The following is a 17,283-nucleotide window of genomic DNA, read 5'->3' on the forward strand; positions in this document are numbered from 1 at the left end:
TGTTTTTGTGTACATATAAAAGTAATTTGTAGGAATTACTAGGTAAACGAATGTATGAATTGATATACCGTGTACATATACTGAGTAGAGATAGTAATAGATTCTGCTAAATTGCTCACCAAAGATATGTTTCAGTTTATACTTGGGCCAATTTGTCATTCTTCATACCAACCCCAACAACTCTAACCAGATAGCTTCTAAAAACTAGGGTACAAGGGGCATCTGGGTGTCTTAATTGATCTTAATTGATGAAGTGGGTAGGTAGGTAGGAGGTAAATCCTCCTCCTTCTTAAAAAAAAAAACAAATAGGAGTTAGGCAGCAAAAGAAGTGTGAAATGGATTAAAAATTTAAAGGATGGAGGTTAGTAATGATCTGGAGCAACTAAAACTTTTTCATACTACTTGCAGAACAATAAATTGGTAAAAGCACATTGGAATATTGGTATCTAGCTCTAACTTAGTTCTAAGTTCTGGGTAAATATCTAACAAAATGCTTATCTGTGGTCACCAGAAGACATGTACTAGTATATTAATAACAGCAGTATCTGTAATAGCCCCAAATGAAAACTACCCTAACATTTATCAGCAGATTGGATAAATAAAGTATAGCATATCCTCATACAATAGAATACTATACAGCAATAAAAAATGATTTACAAATATATGGGATGCCTCGCTGGCTCAGTCAAAAGAGTGTATGACTCTTGATCTTGCAGTAATGGGTTCAAGAGCCATGTTGGGCCTAGAGTTTACTTAAAAAAACAAAAAAGTGGGCAGCCCCGGTGGCTCAGCAGTTTAGCGCCGCCTTTAGCCCAGTGTGTGATCCTGGAGACCCGGAATCAAGTCCCACATCAGACTCTCTGCGTGGAGCCTGTTTCTCCCTCTGCCTGTGTCTCTGCCTCTGTGTGTGTGTGTGTGTGATGAATAAATAAATAAAATCTTAAAAAAAAACCTGTATAGGTATAAACAAAAATAGAAATGAATCACATCCATTTTTTGGGTAAAAGATGTCAAACACAAAAGATTACATATTGTATGATTCCATTACATAAAGTGCAAGAACATGAAAAAATTAACACATGCAATTAAAAGTCAGCAGAGTTGTTACCTTTATGGAGTGGGGAGAGTATGAGTAGAGACTGGATAGAGGGTATGAATGTTCATACCTTCTGGGGTATCCCAGCTTCTGGGATGCTGTTAACATCATGCTTTTAAACTTGGATGCTGGGCAGCCCCGGTGGTGCAGCGCTTTGGCGCCGACTGCAGCCCAGGGCGTGATCCTGGAGACCCGGGATGGAGTCCCACGTCGGGCTCCCTGCATGGAGCCTGCTTCTCTCTCTGCCTGTCTCTCGCTCTGAATGAATAAATAAATAAATCTTAAAAAAAAAAAAAAACTTGGATGCTGATGACATGGGTGTGTTTTGTTCATGAAATTCATCAAGCAGGACTCATGCTTATTCTTATAAAGAGATAGAAATAAAGGAAGGGGTAATTGGCTTTTTAAAAAATTTTTATTTATTTATGATAGTCACACAGAGAGAGAGACAGAGACAGAGACATAGGCAGAGGGAGAAGCAGGCTCCATGCACCGGGAGCCTGATGTGGGATTCAATCCAGGGTCTCCAGGATCGCGCCCTGGGCCAAAGGCAGGCACCAAACTGCTGTGCCACCCAGGGATCCCAGGTAATTGGCTTTTAAAACAGGTAACAGGGGATCCCTGGGTGGCGCAGTGGTTTAGCGCCTGCCTTTGGCCCAGGGCGCGATCCTGGAGACCTGGGATCGAATCCCACGTCAGGCTCCCGATGCATGGAGCCTGCTTCTCCCTCTGCCTGTGTCTCTGCCTCTCTCTCTCTCTCTCTCTCTCTCTCTCTCTCACTGTGCCTATCATAAATAAATAAAATTAAAAAAATAAAAATAAATAAATAAAAATAAAACAGGTAACAGCATAGGCACAGACCCAGAAGCTTGATGAGTTCATGCAGGAATAGCTCACGGAGTGGACAGAGAAGGAGAGCCTGAGAAAAGAAAGGGGCAGAGGAAGTATATGCAGTAGGGGGAATAAGCTTCATTTCGGTCCCTTCTGAATCTAAGAATCTATGCTTTTGTGACCAGCCCAAGGCCATATAGTTAACTGTAAAAAGGGATAAGACCATATGGAAGATTGAAACCATGGCTATATTTTGCTAATCTTTTTATTAAGGCATAAGGTCTCTTTCCCCATTCTTTAAGTCTGGGCTGGCTTAGTGACTTGCTTTGATTATGGAATGTGGTGGAAATGATGTTGTGAGAGTCTTAGAGCATAAGCCTCAAGAGATGTTGCAGATTCTACTCTTGCTGTCTTAGAATCCCAAGACCACCATGCTATGAGGAAGTTCAGTGTTATTATAGGTTGAATATTTTTCCAAAGTTTGTATGTTGAAGTCTTAACTCCTAATACCTCACTATATGAATTTATTGGGAAAATAGAGACTTTAGGGAGGTAATCAGATTAAAATTAGGCCATTAGGATAGGCACTAATTCAATATGATCGATGTCCTTAAAAAGGGGGTATATTTAGATGCAGACAAATACAGAAAGAACAGCAAGCATGTGAAGATGCAGGCAGAGATGGGATGATGCTACTACATACCAAGAAACACAGGTTACCAGCAGACCACCAGAATCTAGGAGAGAGGCAAAGAACAGATTCTTTATCATAGCTTGCAGAATCAACGCTGCTGACACTGTGGCCTTGGATTGGCCTTAGTTCTAGCCTGCAGAACTAAGAGAAAATGAATTTCTGTTGTGTAAGTCACCCTGGCTGTGCTCTGTTGTTATGGCAGCCCTAGCAAACGAATACACCTCTTATTCTCCACTAGGCTAGACTGTTTGTATCAGTTTGCTAGTGTTGCCATAACAAAGTACCTCAGACTGGGTGAGTTAAACAACAAACATCAACTTTGTCAAAGTTCAAGAGGCCGGGAATAGGAGATTAAGGTTTCGGGAAGGTTGGTTTCTTCCAACACCTCTCCTTGGTTTGTCTTCACATCTTTCCCAGTGCGTGTTGTGTCCCAACCTCCTCTTCTTATAAGGACATTGCTCATGTTGGAATAGGGTCTACCCTAATGACCTCATTTTAACGTAATCACCTATTTGAAGATCCTATCTTCTTTTTTTTTTTTTTTTTAAGATTTTATTTATTTATTCATAGGAGACACACAGAGAGAGAGGCAGAGACACAGGCAGAGGGAGAGGCAGGCTCCATTCAGGAAGCCCAATGTGGGACTTGATCCCAGGACTCCGGATCATGCCCTGAGCCGAAGGCAGATGTTCAACCGCTGAGCCACCCAGGCATCCTGAAGAGCCTATCTTCAAATAGAGTTGTAAGCCTCAACATATGAATTTGGGGGAGGACACAGCTCAGGTCATAAGAGACCAGATGGAGGAGAATGGAGACACTTTTACTTACAGTAGCACCAACTGCCAGATATGTGAATGAGGCCATTGTGAACTTTCTAGCTCAGCGGACCCTCCTTCCCCATGCTGTCACATGAGTGAGCCTAGGTGCCTTCAGCAGCAGAATTGTCCAGCAATCCATAGAATTGCAAGAAGTAATAAATCATTATTGTGAGCCCTAGGTTTGGGGATGGTTTGTTATGCAATTGAAACCACATGCATGTAAGGGGGCCTGGATGGCTCACTCTGTTAAGTGTCTGCCATTGGCTCAGGTCATGATTCCAGGGTCCTGGGATGGGGTCCTGTGTCGAGGTCCCTTCTCAGCGGGGAGCCTGTCTTCCCTCTCCTCACTCATGCTCTCACTCCTGATCTCTGTCACTATCTCTCAAATAAATAAATAAAATCTTTTTAAAAAAGAAACAATGTGTGTGTGTATTGAGCAGTTGAGCATTTGCCTTCAACTTGGGTAATGAATGATCTTGATGCAATTTTTAAAAAATATTTATTTGAGAGACAGAGGGAGAAAGTGAGAGAGAGAGAGAGGGAGAAAAAGATCATGAGCAGGGGGAAGGGTAGAAGGAGAAGCCGACTCCCCGCTAAGCAGGGCTCCTGACACAGGACACAGCCGGACACTGGGATTATGACCTGAGCTGAAGGTAGACACTTAATAGATTGAGCCACTCAGGCACCTCATTGAAGACCCAATTGAAACAATGTGTATAGTGACACATAGATTGTAACATTGTAAACCAGGTCCAATTCTACTACACTATAGTTACATATGGGCTACATGTCAAATGGATGATTTAGTCAGCTATTCATTGTTACCATAGAAAAGGAGTGAGTACTAATTTATTAATTTACAATGAATAGATGTTATTATTGCCACTTGTAACATTTTATATAGCACTTTGCTAATTGTTTGAAATGGTCTCTTAATAACTTACAAAGTTTTTTAATCAAGGAAATACTGAATCATAGACCCTTGGGGCTAAAAAAACCCACAAAACACCAAGAGGTCATTTAATCCAACTCCTTATCTTCAAAGCGAATGACTCTATCCTAGCCAGATAAGAATTCTCCTCCTCTTCATTGTCATCCAAAAAAACTTTTAAAGTGCCAATCTATAAATGGAACTGTATTTGGCACTGTACAGGCCTTTAAAGATTTAATATAAGAATAATGCAGAGACAGACCACACATAAACAAATCTAAAGTACTGCATGCACAAACAGCTTAGAGAAGGATAAAAAAAGATGTGATACACACACACACACACACACACACACACACACGAGAATATTATTTAACCATGAGAAAGAGGGCAGTCCTGGTGGCTCAGTGGTTTAGCGCCACCTTTAGCCAAGGGCCTGGTCCTGGAGACCAGGTATCAAGTCCCGCGTCTGGCTCCCTGCATGGAGCCTGCTTCTCCCTCTGTCTGTGTCTCTGCCTCTCTCTCTGTGTCTATCATGAATAAATAAATAAAATTTAAAAAAAACCATGAGAAAGAATATGGTCCTATCATTTGGAACAAAATAACCTTGAGTGCATTATGCTAAGTAAAATAAGTCAGAGAGAAGACAAATACTGTCTGTCATTTAAATGTGGAATCTAAAAAAGTCAAACTCAGGGCACTGACTGGCTTCATTTACAGAGCATGTGACTCTTGATTTGGGGGTTGTGAGTTCGAGCCCCATGTTGGGCATAGAGATTACTTAAAAATAAAATCTTTAAAAAACAATCAAATAAAAATTAAAAAGTCAAACTGATAGATACAGAAACTAGAATGGTGGTTTGCAAGGGTGGAGGTGAAGGGAAATGGAGAGATGTTGACTGAAGGATACAAACATCTAATTTGGAGATAAGCTCCGGGGATCTAATGTACATCATGGTGATTATACCTAATAATACTGTACTATATACTTGAAAGTTGCTAAAAGAGTAGATCTCAAATGTTCTCACCACAAAAATGAAATGGTTATTACATGATGTGATGCAAGTGTTAACTAAAGCTATAATAATAATAATTTTGCAAAATATGTGTATCAAATCAACATGTTGTATGACTTAAATCATATGTTTGTTGTATGTCAATTATATCTCAATAAAGCTAGGGGGCAATGGGAAAGAAGGAAAAACTGCTACATATCAAATGACATTTTTTCTTCCAATTTATCTACATAAATATTTTTAGCCCACATAGATAATATAAACAGAGATAAATGTAACTAAACAAGCATATACATGTATACAAACAGTAAAAGAAAAGATCTGGGGAAATGTGACAGTTCTCAAATATTTAAAGGGCAGTTTTATAGAAGAACGGTTAGATTTGTTTTGTTCATCGACTGGGTAGAACTAGGACCAGGGTGAAAAAGGCAGAAGTTTCAAGGAGGCATGTGTCAGTTTATCCTTAGGATGAACTTTTTAACAATTAGAACTCCTTGGGCAGCCCCGGTGGCTCAGCGATTTAGCGCCGCCTTCAGTCCAGAGCGTGATGCCGAGGATCCAGGATCAAGTACCACATCAGGCTCCCTGCATGGAGCCTGCTTCTCCCTCCGCCCATGTCTCTGCCTCTCTCTCTCTTTCTCTCTCTCTCTCTCTCTCTCTGTCTCATGAATAAATAAATAAAATCTTTAAAAAACTCCTTAGGGGCATCTTGGGGTCTCAGTTGGTTGAGCAGACATCTGCCTTTGGCTCAGGTCATGATCTCAGAGTCCTGGGATGGAGCCCTAGGCTGCCTACTTGGAGAACAGTCTGCTTCTCCCTCTGCCCCTACCCTTGTTCGTGCACTCTCTTGCTCTCTCTTTCTCTCTCTCTTTATTTTTAAATAAACAATTAATTTATTTATTTGAGAGAGAAAGAGCAGGCCTGAGAGAGAGCATGAGCTGTGGGGGTTGGGGGAGTGGTGGAGGGGAGAGAGAAACAGACTCCCCACTGAGCAGGGAGCCCTACACGGGGCTTGATCTCAGGACCCTGAGATTATGACTTGAGCTGAAGCCCAATGTCAACCAACTGAGCCACCCAGGCACCCCCACCCCCCCCAACTTAAAGAACAAAAACAAAAACAAAAAAGAACTCCTCAAAGTAAATGAGTTCCCTCCCTGGAGTTATTGTAGAGGGAATTCCAGACTAGCCTAAGTGACCTCTAAGGTTCTTTCCAACCCTGTGATGCTGAGCCACACGTCAAAATTTCACACCTTTACTAGCCTGGAAATGCAGACTGGTAAAGACAGGGATCATTGTGGAGCCTTGCAACACCACCTCCCCTCCAACTACCTTAGAGGAAGGTAATCAAATGTTAAGGCAAAGAGTTATTACCAGCTGTGCTTGTTTTAGGTACTGAGTAGAATCCAAGGAAACTGTTAAGGGTCTGTGGATGAGTCTGAGATTCTCTTATGAAGAAGACAGGATCTGAGCAGAATCCTGAGTACTGTAAGAGGAGTCACTTGGGAACCATATTGCGGAGAATATGATTATTGCAAAAGTCATAGCTAAGAAAGAAGACATCATGAAACAGGCTAATTGGATAAAACACATATGCCTGCCATAGGAGAGGTGGAGATTTGAGGAACAAAGGATGACATATATCAAGCAATTATAATCCAGGGGGTCCTGGAAAATAATTTTTGAAACAGGTGAAAAATTTGGACATTGTACATAATAGGGGAGGGGAAACACTGTTGTCAAAGTGATGAGCAGAAGAAATATTTTTGTGTTAGTCAGTTACTCGGAAGGAAAGGAAGCTAGGAAGGAAAGGCTTACAGCAGCAGAATGCAGCTGAGATGAGCTGAGTCTAAATGAACACTGTTCATTCACACGTAGAGAAAAAAGTAGATAGGAAAAGACAATGTAAGAATGTGGCAATAGTCTGGAAATGCAGACTGGTAAAGACAGGGATCAGTGAAGCATTGCTCACAAGTCCCTTGCTTCTGGAAATAGTGTTGTTGCTCCTATAACAGAGAAGGTAAAGATGATAAGCATCTGTGCCTTCAACGTTGCTTTGTTAACGTTGGTGCCCCTGGCTATCAGTTGGTTGAAATCATCCCTGAGCTACTTTGCACCATCCAAGCTACTTCTTTTCACCTGGTTTCTGCCCCTGCCTGGAGCTCACAGCTGCCCTCAGTTCAGTTGGAGATGGTACTACTTGGGATCGTTTAAATGTTTTAGTTGTTTTATTTTATTTATTTTTTTATTTTTTTAAAATTTATGATAGTCACACACACACACACACACAGAGGCAGAGACACAGGCAGAGGGAAAAGCAGGCTCCATGCACCGGGAGCCCGACGTGGGATTGGATCCCGAGTCTCCAGGATCGCGCCCTGGACCAAAGGCAGGCGCTAAACTGCTGCGCCATCCAGGGATCCCTAGTTGTTTTAAATGTAATCCTCAGGCAAGGTAATTTGCTTACATTGAGATGAAATCATTTCCCACACCTAATGAAACAGGTTTCTCCTTAGTATGTCACCATCCCCCATTCTTAAAGTTCCCATTTCACTTTGAAAATGAAAGAATGAGGGTATCTGGATGGCTCTATCAGTTGGGCATCTGCCTTCGGCTCAGGTCACTATCTCAGGGTTCTGGGATAGAGCCCCACGTCAGGCTCTCTGCTCGGCAGCAAGTCTACTTCTCCCTCTGCCTCTCCCTCTCCCTCTGTGATCTCTCTGGCTCTCTCTCAAATAAATAAAATCTTTTAAATAAATGAAAATGAAAGAATGGAAAATATCTACAAGATAATGCATATCTTAAGTCTCCACCTGAAAGATATTTGTTGCAGTCAAGATAGGATCTTAAGAATCAATGGTAGAAAAATCTTCACATACAAAACAAAGGTATTATATAATAGTCCACATATGCATAATCACATAGGGATGACTAATAAGGCAATATGATTCCACGTGTTTTTATTGGTTGGTGTTTTTGTTGTTAGCTGGTGGCAAGTGGTGGAGGGAGCCTCACCCGAATAAATACTGTAACATTTGTTCCATAATTTAAGCTACACCACTTGAAAAAAATGTGCTTGGAAAATCTGATGGACTTCTGATAACACTATTTTTTTGAGTACTAGTAGTAAATGCTATCTGACACTTATTAAATGCCAAATGCTGTTTTAAGTGCTTTCTGTTAACCAGTTTACTTTTAACAACAGCTCTATAAGGTGGGTATTATTGTCATCATCATCACCTCATGGATAAGGTGAAGTATTTACCTAATAAGTATCAGAGCCCAGTTTTGAGCTCAGTCTGGCTTCAGAATCCCTGCCCTTAGCCACTGTACTATACTCATCTATTATGTACCATGCATGAATTAGCAGAGAAGCCAGACTGCTATGCTTAAATTAGTATTCTCTCAGATAATAAAAACCAAACAATACACCAAGTTCTACCTCTATGATAACCTTTATCCCTTGTAATTGATTTTTTTCCCCAGTAGTTGCAAATGCTTCAGGAATTAAAAGGAAAAAAATATTTTAAACACAGGAAAGCTTTGATCCAAATGGAAAATTCATATTCTATCTAGTGCTAAAGCACAGTGTTTCTGTTACCATTTGGGGGAGGGGCAATTTCAGTTATTTGGGGTTACCCTGGATCACAATGGAATAATTCCATAGTGCTCTGATAGTATCAATGTCAATGGATGGTCCATCTAAGGTCATCCTGGTTCTTTCTTTCTTTTTTTTTTTTAAGGTCATCCTGGTTCTATGAAAGGTGTGTAAAGGAGAGCCGCATCCGCCTTTCCCCCCTAAACCTACCTTCCTAGTGAATGTTTTGTTGCTTCTTTGAAATGTCTCCTATCCTGTCTGCTTTAACTTTAAGCATATTTTCTGTGTGGAACCTGTAATAACAGATACTTTGTATTAAGTAAATAAGGAAGTGAAAGGAAGAGTAAGAAGATAGTTACCAAGTTCCTTGAGAATTTAAAAAACTGGATCAATATTAAGATGCAAGCGTGTGCAGTGGGGCAATGATTTGTGAATATTTGTACATACACATGTGTTTGCATGTATCCAAACACTGCTGCTTGAGTCACTCTCTTGGGACAAAATAAATTAATGATGAGTAAGTTCAGGGTCAAAGAGAAATTTTCTTTTTCTCCTTTGTCATCAAAGGAAGACCAGACCACGGGCACGGTATATAAAGCACACCAGTGGCACCATCAGCTTTACTGTCGAGCACTGTAAGGGTAACAACACGTGGTTAGACGGTAAAGGAGTTCAAAAGGAATTCATGGTAATACGAGGAATGGGGCCGTAAGTGTCTCTCCAATGAGGCTGCAGAGTGCAGACAACGGAGGCGAGGACAATTTAACATCATGAAAGGGTCTCAAAAAATTGCAATGAAATAACGTACCTTTTTTGTACGACCCTCATGTACATTTTGTATAATCTTAGACTAGGCCTGCTGAGAACGGTGTTGAAAAGGATCCTCCCGGGCGTTTCAGGGATGCTCACCTGGATGGCAAGCAGCAAACGCCTTGCGCTTTCCTGTCCCAACTGTGCCTGCTGTGCACCTGGGGCGCTCCGCGCGCGCCTGATGGACTTGACAGGTGGAGGTGGGACCGGGAAGGCTTTCGACCGTGCACCTCCGAAAGGCGGCAGCACGGAGAGCCGGACGTGGGAGGGGTCGGCGGAGACGAATCCAGACCCCGCAGGCCCGGGGGGCGCGAAGGGCGGGAGGACCCGAAAGACCCGAAGGCGTGGAGGAGGCCGCGCGGACGAGGTGGGCGCGAGGGGGACCCCCCGGCGAGGAGGCGGGGCCGGGGGCGGGGCCGGGGGCGGGGCCTCCGGGAATTCCTCCCTCGGAGAAGCGGAGGTGACTGGCCGGGAGGGGGGGCGGGGCGGGGCGGGAGACGCTCTGTCCCACGCTCTCCCAGCGCTCGGTGGTTTAAAGATGGCGGCGGCGGCGGCGGCGGCGTTGGGGGCGCGGAGCCGCGGGAGGAGGAGGCGGGGGGAGAGTCTGTGAGTCGCCCAGAGGCAGCGCGGCGGCTGCTGCGAGGAGTCCGCGTGCGGAGCCGCCGGCGGCCCGAGCGCTCGGGGCCGGGGCCTGGACTGGGAAGGAGAGGCCGGAGCAGCGCCGGGAGCCCGAGGCCGGAGCCGAGGAGGAATGTGACCTGGGGTCGGCGGGGGGCGCGGGAGTACGCGAGCGCAGGGATGGGGCAGCAGGTGGGCCGCGTCGGGGAGGCTCCGGGGCTTCAGCAGCCGCAGCCCCGCGGCATCCGGGTCGGCAGTGTGGCCAGGCCCTCCGGCCGCAGGCGGGACCTGGCGGGGCGCACCGCGGAGGCCGGCTTCAATATCTTCACCCAGCACGGTGAGTGTGTGTGGGAGCGGCGTGAGGGCGCGGGGAGGCCGGGGGTGGGGTTGGGGCGGGGTGGGGAGGAGACAGGCGGCCCTGGGGGGTCGGGGGGTGGCGGGGTGCCTGAGAGTGGGGGCGGAATCCGCTGCCATCTGGGCCAGTCACGGGAGTCGAGTCACACCCCTCCCCCCTCCCGCCTCCAGCCTGGCTGGCAGCTCCCGGGGGCGGAGAAGGAAAGAGCAGTGGGCTCAGGGACGGTGGAGGGACTGTCCTCTCCCCTGGGACAGACTGTGTGGCTCGGGGAGGCCGGAGGATAGTATCGCCAGGGGAGGCAAGGATGCTGGGAGGTGTGAGCTCAGTCCAGTAGGTGTTCGTGTAACCCGGTCGTCTGCGAAGGGAATGGGGTTGTGCCTCCAGGGATTTGGAAATAGGAACCGCATCTCAGGAGCTACTGGCGTATAAAGTATACACACATATAAAGTCAGACTATGAGCAGTGTCAGAAGAGAGAGCAGTGACCAGAAATACTCTAATATGGCAAAGATAAAGGTAGTATCTCAGCGCTTTTGAGATTCCACCCCCCTTCCCCGCCCCCCCCCCCCCCAAACTGGAAATGAAAGGCTTTGCCAGGCTGTCCTATGTTCTGAGCTCTTGGGTAGGACTCAATTCTGAGAAGCTGGCAGGGGTTAGAGGTTGGTGGGCATGGTTAGGACTTTGGATATGAACAAGAGTTTTCTTCCTGCAGTCTGTGCATGTGTACATAAATCCTCTGCAGTCTGGAACCTATTACTTTGGTCTTATTATCGAGGTATTTTTAGAATGATTGTCTCCGAACTCTTTTGATCATACCCTTTTATCAGTAAAAGAGCACGTACTCCAAGAATTCGTTATCTGTTAATTATATATGTACTTGTTCTGCTGTACCAGTACGTTATGTAACTTATGAATGCACACAAATAGAATTTAAGAAAGGGTAAGATGAAAAAAATAAGTAATGAGAGTTCTAATTTATTTTTTTTTCCCTGCAGCCCAGTGGATCCTTTTGCACTATCTGAGCTGCACCCACACCACTTTTGAGACCACTTTTCTAGAGGAAGGAAGAGTGGAGAAGGGGGAAAAAGAAAATTGACCTTCATGGGGTTGGAATACCATGAGACTTCAGGCTGAAGGGGTAGATGTGACTTAATATATAAAAGAGGACTGGGTAGTTGAGGTTGGATGAGTGGTAGCAAACTGGAGTTTTCACTAAGTAATAAAGGATAAAAGAGACATGGTTCTATAATACACAATGTACAGAAGAAGAGGAAGAAAAAGAAGTGTGAATTATTTGTTAGAAATGGAGTTTTGGAGGAAGTGATGATAGATGGTAGTGTGCAAAGAAAGAGATGAACCCAAGGAACTGTGGCTTTTGGCTGAGTTGTATCCGAGAGCTCTGGGTTTGGACTTTGTGAATATGCTGAGTTGTTTCTAAATGGAGAAGATAAGTGATTTGGGGCCTTTCAGGTGTTACATGTGTACTATTAAAGATGTGAGTGAGCTTCTCTTCCAGATATATGAACATTTTATGAAGGTGCTATATGTGAGTTAGTCTTTATTAAAATCACTTTTTAAAGCACTGGAGGAAAGAATGGATAATAAGTTTTCAAGGAAGATCATCCAAGTTAGCCTAGTTTTGTGGGAAGTGCTAGTGTACATCAAACTTGGCCCAGTAGGCGACAGTGATTCTCTTCCTCCAGGATCTTACTGAAGACAGACTTTTCAGAGAAGGAGGAATATCATGAAGAATGGAATAAGAAGAGATTTTGAAGGGTGGATAGGTTTCGAATCTCTTGAAAAAGGAAAAGAAGGCAGGCTGGGCAGGAGAAACAACTTGAGCATGAACAATGGGAATTAACATGATTTGCTGATGGGATAGTGAGGAGACATCTGTTGGGAGTGAAGCAAGTCCTCCAGGAGTGAATCCTAGAGGAAAAATTGCAAGAATCAAGTTCTGGTCCTAGCTCTACTTGGCTGCGAGATTTAGTTACTTGCCATCTTTGGGTTTATCTGCAAAATACTGGACTGGTTGATCCCAAAGGTACTTTCTGACTCTTAAGATTTTATTATTCTAATTGAAGCAGTGCCAAGAAAGCTTTAGATATGTTTAACTGGGCATGGGTGATGGAAAATGTGGCAGAGGATTTTATATCAGTTTACCTGATTGGCTAATTCATAGAATATATTAACAAACCCAAGTATGAAATGCTGAAAGACTGGCTTTAAATGGAGGCAAAGGAAATAGGACAGGAAAGTTCGAGAGATATTTCATTCATCCAATAAACAGAAGTTTTTTGAGTACCTATTATGTAACTGAGCTTTGGGAATATTGCTTTAAACATAAGAGACCCTGTCCTTGTAGAACTTAAAGGACTTCGTGATTCAGTATAGAAGATGAAAGAATAGAGATTGTTTTGGAATATTAAGGGCCATTGTGTGTGGGTTTGAAAACTGGCTTAACTGTTTATTTTTGTGACCCTAGGCAAGTTATTTAACCTTTTTATGCCTTGTATTCTCCATTGGTAAAATGGGGATAAGAGCACCTAATAATAATAGTACCTAGATTAAATTTTTTTTAAGATTTATTTTTATTTATTTATGATAGAGAGGGAGAGAGAGAGAGAGAGAGAGAGAGGGGCAGAGACACAGGCAGAGGGAGAAACAGGCTCCATGCCGGGAGCCCGACGCGGGACTCGATCCTGAGACTCCAGGATTGCGCCCTGGGCCAAAGGCAGGCGTGAAACCGCTGAGCCACCCAGGGATCCCCAGTACCTAGATTAAATTAGTCAATATACGGAAGGTACTTTTAGTGCCTGACACATAGTAAGAGCTAATATGTGTTAGCTGCTGTTATTACTACCACTATTATTATAAAAATAGAGGTGTGTCAAAGACTAGGAGATTTTAAAATTGGCTGAGATAATGATTATCGACAAGTTTGGGAGTTAGAAGCTGATTGAAAGGACAGGGATAGGATAAGTTTGTTGCCGAAGTCTAGTACGAAAAGACAGTCATTAGCAAATAGTAATACAGTAAACAAAGATGAAGTGAATACTGTTTCTAGACAGATGAGTGTTTATAAACTTTTTTTTTTTTTTAAAGATTTTATTTATTCATGAGAGACAGAGGCAGAGACACAGGCAGAGGGAGAAGGAGGCTCCAAGCAGGGAGCCGGACGTGGGACTTGATCTTGGGTCTCCAGGATCATGCCCTGGGCGGAAGGCAGGTGCTAAACCGCTGAGCCACCCAGGGATCCCGTGTTTATAAACTTTTCTGTGGTCTAGAGTTTCTCAGCTTCAGCAGTATTGACATTTCGGGGTGGATGGTTCCTTATTGTGGGAGGCTTTCCTGTGTTTTGTAAGATGTTGAGCAGCATCCTGGCCTCACTAGATGCCAGTAGCACGCCTTCCTGGCAACCCTCCCCTCCAGTTGTGACAATCAGAAATGTTTCCAGACATCCCCCCCTCCCCCAGGACATTTAGCAGAATTGCTCCTAGTTGAGAATTGCTTAGAAAAACGTGATAGAGGGGCACTTGGGTGGCTCAAGTCAGTTGAGCGTCAGCATTCAGCTCAGGTTGTGACCGAGTCCTGGGATCAACCCTGAATGTGGCTCCCTGCTCAGGGAGGAGTCTGCTTCTCTCCCTGTGCGTGGGTTCTCTGTCTTGCTCACTTTTTCTCAACTAACTAAAATCTTGAAAAAAACCAAACAGTTGTAGATTCTGAATTGAAAATAAATGAATCAGATTCAAAAGCTCCTGAACCTATCATTTGATATTTACACAAAAAATCTGATCTTGGAACTAGTGTACAAATAGCTGTCTTGAAGTATTAGTACATAATTTCTTATGTGAAATTATTAGATCTCTGAGTCACCTGGGTGGCTCAGTGGTTGAGCATCTGCCTTTGGCTCAGGTCATGATCCTGGGGTCCTGGGATTGAGTCCGGCATTGGGCTCCCCGTGCAGCACCTGCTACTCCCTCTGCTTATGTCTCTGCCTCTCTATGTGTTTCTCATGAATAAATAAAGTCTTAAAAAATTATTAGATCTGGCAGGCTTTTGAGTTTATATGTAGGTTTAAATGTAGATCAAAAATTGTTTGTAGTTAATCTGTAGACTGGTCCAAGTGCAGTGGTGTTTATAGTTAATTGATCACAGCCTGTAGTTAATCAGTAAAAATGTACAGATTTATAGAAATGGCTTATCAGAGTCCATGATTTTTCTTCAGTAGAAAGAAATGGTATTTTTTATTATTCATATATGGTAAGTTGTAATAGTCTGCCTTGCCAAAAGTGGTTTTTATGAAAATAATTTAAAAGGAATAAATATAATAGGGCTGGTTTTGATATGAAAGGGGTCAGAGCTATATGACTTTTCTGAGCTCAGCTATTAAACCATTTTAGTGAGCTGATGTTCTGTGACTAGTAATCTAGGGTTGGATACTTTCTTGTTTTTAATTATGTCAGACATTGCAATAATTTAGTGATTTCACTTCAACTTCTCTCATTTGCTGAAAATACTATTAAAAATTAACCTTAAAATGGGACACCTGTGTGGCTTGTTGGTTGGGCCGTCTGCCTTTGGCTCAGGGCATCATCCTGGGGTCTCAGGATGAAGTCCCATATCAGGTTCCCTGCATGGAGCCTGCTTCTTCTTCTGCCTATGTCTCTGCCTCTCTGTGTGTCTCTCATGAATAAATAAATAAAATCTTTAAAAAAGATTAACCTTAAATTGGGAAGTTTTGAATAATAAAATATTCCCTTAAACTCATCATTTTAAGTGGAGTGATTTATTTGCTTACTCTGGATCTATACTTGATGTTTTAATTTTTGCTGAATGAAAGATGTAGACATCCCAGGTTGAAAATGATATTGTAGAAAAGAATAGGAAGGCTGTTGCAAAAGAATTTTAATTTTATACTAGGCTATGGCCTAGTATAGTGGTTACTAAATCTTTTTTTTTTTTTTTTTTTTTTTAAAGTAATCTCTACGCCCAGTGTGGGGCTTGAAGTCAGGACTCTATGATCAATAGTTGCATGCTCTATTGACTGAGCCAGCCAGGTACTCCAATGTAGTCATTGGTTCTTATGAGAAGCTAAACTTTTAAAAAGAAATAAGTTGTTACATTTTTATTAACCTACAAATCTGCAGAAGTTACAGATATGTAACTGTGTGTCTCTCATGAATAAATAAAATCTTAAAAGTATTCATTCATTCATTCATGAGAGACACAGAGAAGCAGAGACATAGGTAGAGGGAGAAGCAGGCTCCCTATGGAGAGCCCAATGTGGGACTCGATCCTAGGACCCCAGGATCATGACCTGAGCCAAAGGCAGATGCTCAACCACTGAGCTACCCAGGTGCCCCTAGAATTAGAATTAGACTGAAATCTTGTTTTCTGTCTGATAATGGTAAAGAGTTTACAACTCCCAGGCTCATAAAATTATGTAAGTAGCAGTGTTATTTATCTTGAGACAGTTGTAGAGATTATACCAGTTGTATATGAACATGTTTTATAAACTAAAACACTGCTATTGTCATCTTGAGGGCATGCTAAGTGTAGACTTATATTTTAAGTCTCTATTTTCTCTAAGTCTTTTTTATGTCTTCTTAAGTGACTCTTGATTGTTAAAGAACTTTCAGAAAGCATCAAAAAAGTAGGGAAATTTTGGGAACCTGAAATAACATTAGGTCTTTCTTTTTCTTTTTTTTTTTAAGATTTATTTATTTATTTATTCATTTATTCATTCATTCATTCATGAATGAGAGAGCGAGAGAGAGGGGCAGAGACACGGGCAGAGGGAGAAGCAGGCTCCATGCCGGGAGCCTGACGCGGGACTCGATCCTGGGACTCCAGGATCGCGCCCTGGGCCAAAGGCAGGTGCCAAACCGCTGAGCTACCCAGGGATCCCCAAGGTCTTACTTTCTCAGAAAGTAAATGTTACTCTCTTTTTCTTTTAGGATTTTATTTATTCACGAGAGACACAGAGAGGCAGAGACATAAACAGAGGGAGTAGCAGGCTTCTCACAGGGAGCCCAATGCAGGACTTGAGCCCATAACCCTGGGATCACGCCCTGAGCCGTCCAGGCATCCCCTGTTAATCTTTTTCTTTTCTTCCAATTGGAATTGTAGTTGACACACAATGTTATGTTAGTTTCAGGTGTACAACATAGTGGTTTCAGTAATTTTATACATTAATGCTATGCTCATCGTAAGTGTACTACCATCTGTCACCATATAGCACTATTACGGGACCAGTGAATATATTCCCTATACTGTGCTTTTTATTCTGTGACTTATTCACTCTATAACTGGAAGCCTATATCTCCCATTCCCCTTCACCCATTTTGCTTATCCCACCCTCTGCTTCCCTCTGCTCTGGTAGCTGTTGGTTCTCTCATCAGCTATCTTTATGGGTCTGATTCTGCTTTTTGTTCATTCATATGTTTGATTTTTAGATTCCATATGTAAGTGAAATCATATCATATTTGTTTTTCTCTGACTTAATCCACCTAGCATA

General features: G+C 42.9%; 1 protein-coding gene and 1 long non-coding RNA gene across 5 annotated transcripts in view; one reads left to right on the forward strand and one right to left on the reverse strand.

Moving 5' to 3' along the window:
• Positions 1-1,085: 1,085 nt before the first annotated feature.
• On the reverse strand, positions 1,086-10,203 carry LOC125755409 (uncharacterized). Its single transcript, XR_007411893.1, has 3 exons — positions 9,891-10,203; positions 2,631-2,664; positions 1,086-1,354 (listed from the first exon to the last, which is right to left on the reverse strand). It is a non-coding gene; the product is annotated as an uncharacterized LOC125755409 (long non-coding RNA).
• A 137-nt stretch (positions 10,204-10,340) lies between these two features.
• ABL2 (ABL proto-oncogene 2, non-receptor tyrosine kinase) overlaps positions 10,341-17,283 on the forward strand; it is a 115,796-nt gene continuing 108,853 nt past the window's right edge. For all 4 annotated transcript variants that reach the window (XM_025430154.3, XM_025430159.3, XM_025430156.3 and 1 more), the window contains exon 1: positions 10,341-10,746. In XM_025430154.3, coding sequence (XP_025285939.1) covers positions 10,590-10,746 — 157 coding nt within the window. In that variant the 5' untranslated portion in view covers positions 10,341-10,589. The remainder of the gene's footprint in view (positions 10,747-17,283) is intronic.

This window comes from Canis lupus, chromosome 7, assembly GCF_003254725.2.
Source record: "Canis lupus dingo isolate Sandy chromosome 7, ASM325472v2, whole genome shotgun sequence".
In the NCBI taxonomy this organism is placed as follows: domain Eukaryota; kingdom Metazoa; phylum Chordata; class Mammalia; order Carnivora; family Canidae; genus Canis; species Canis lupus.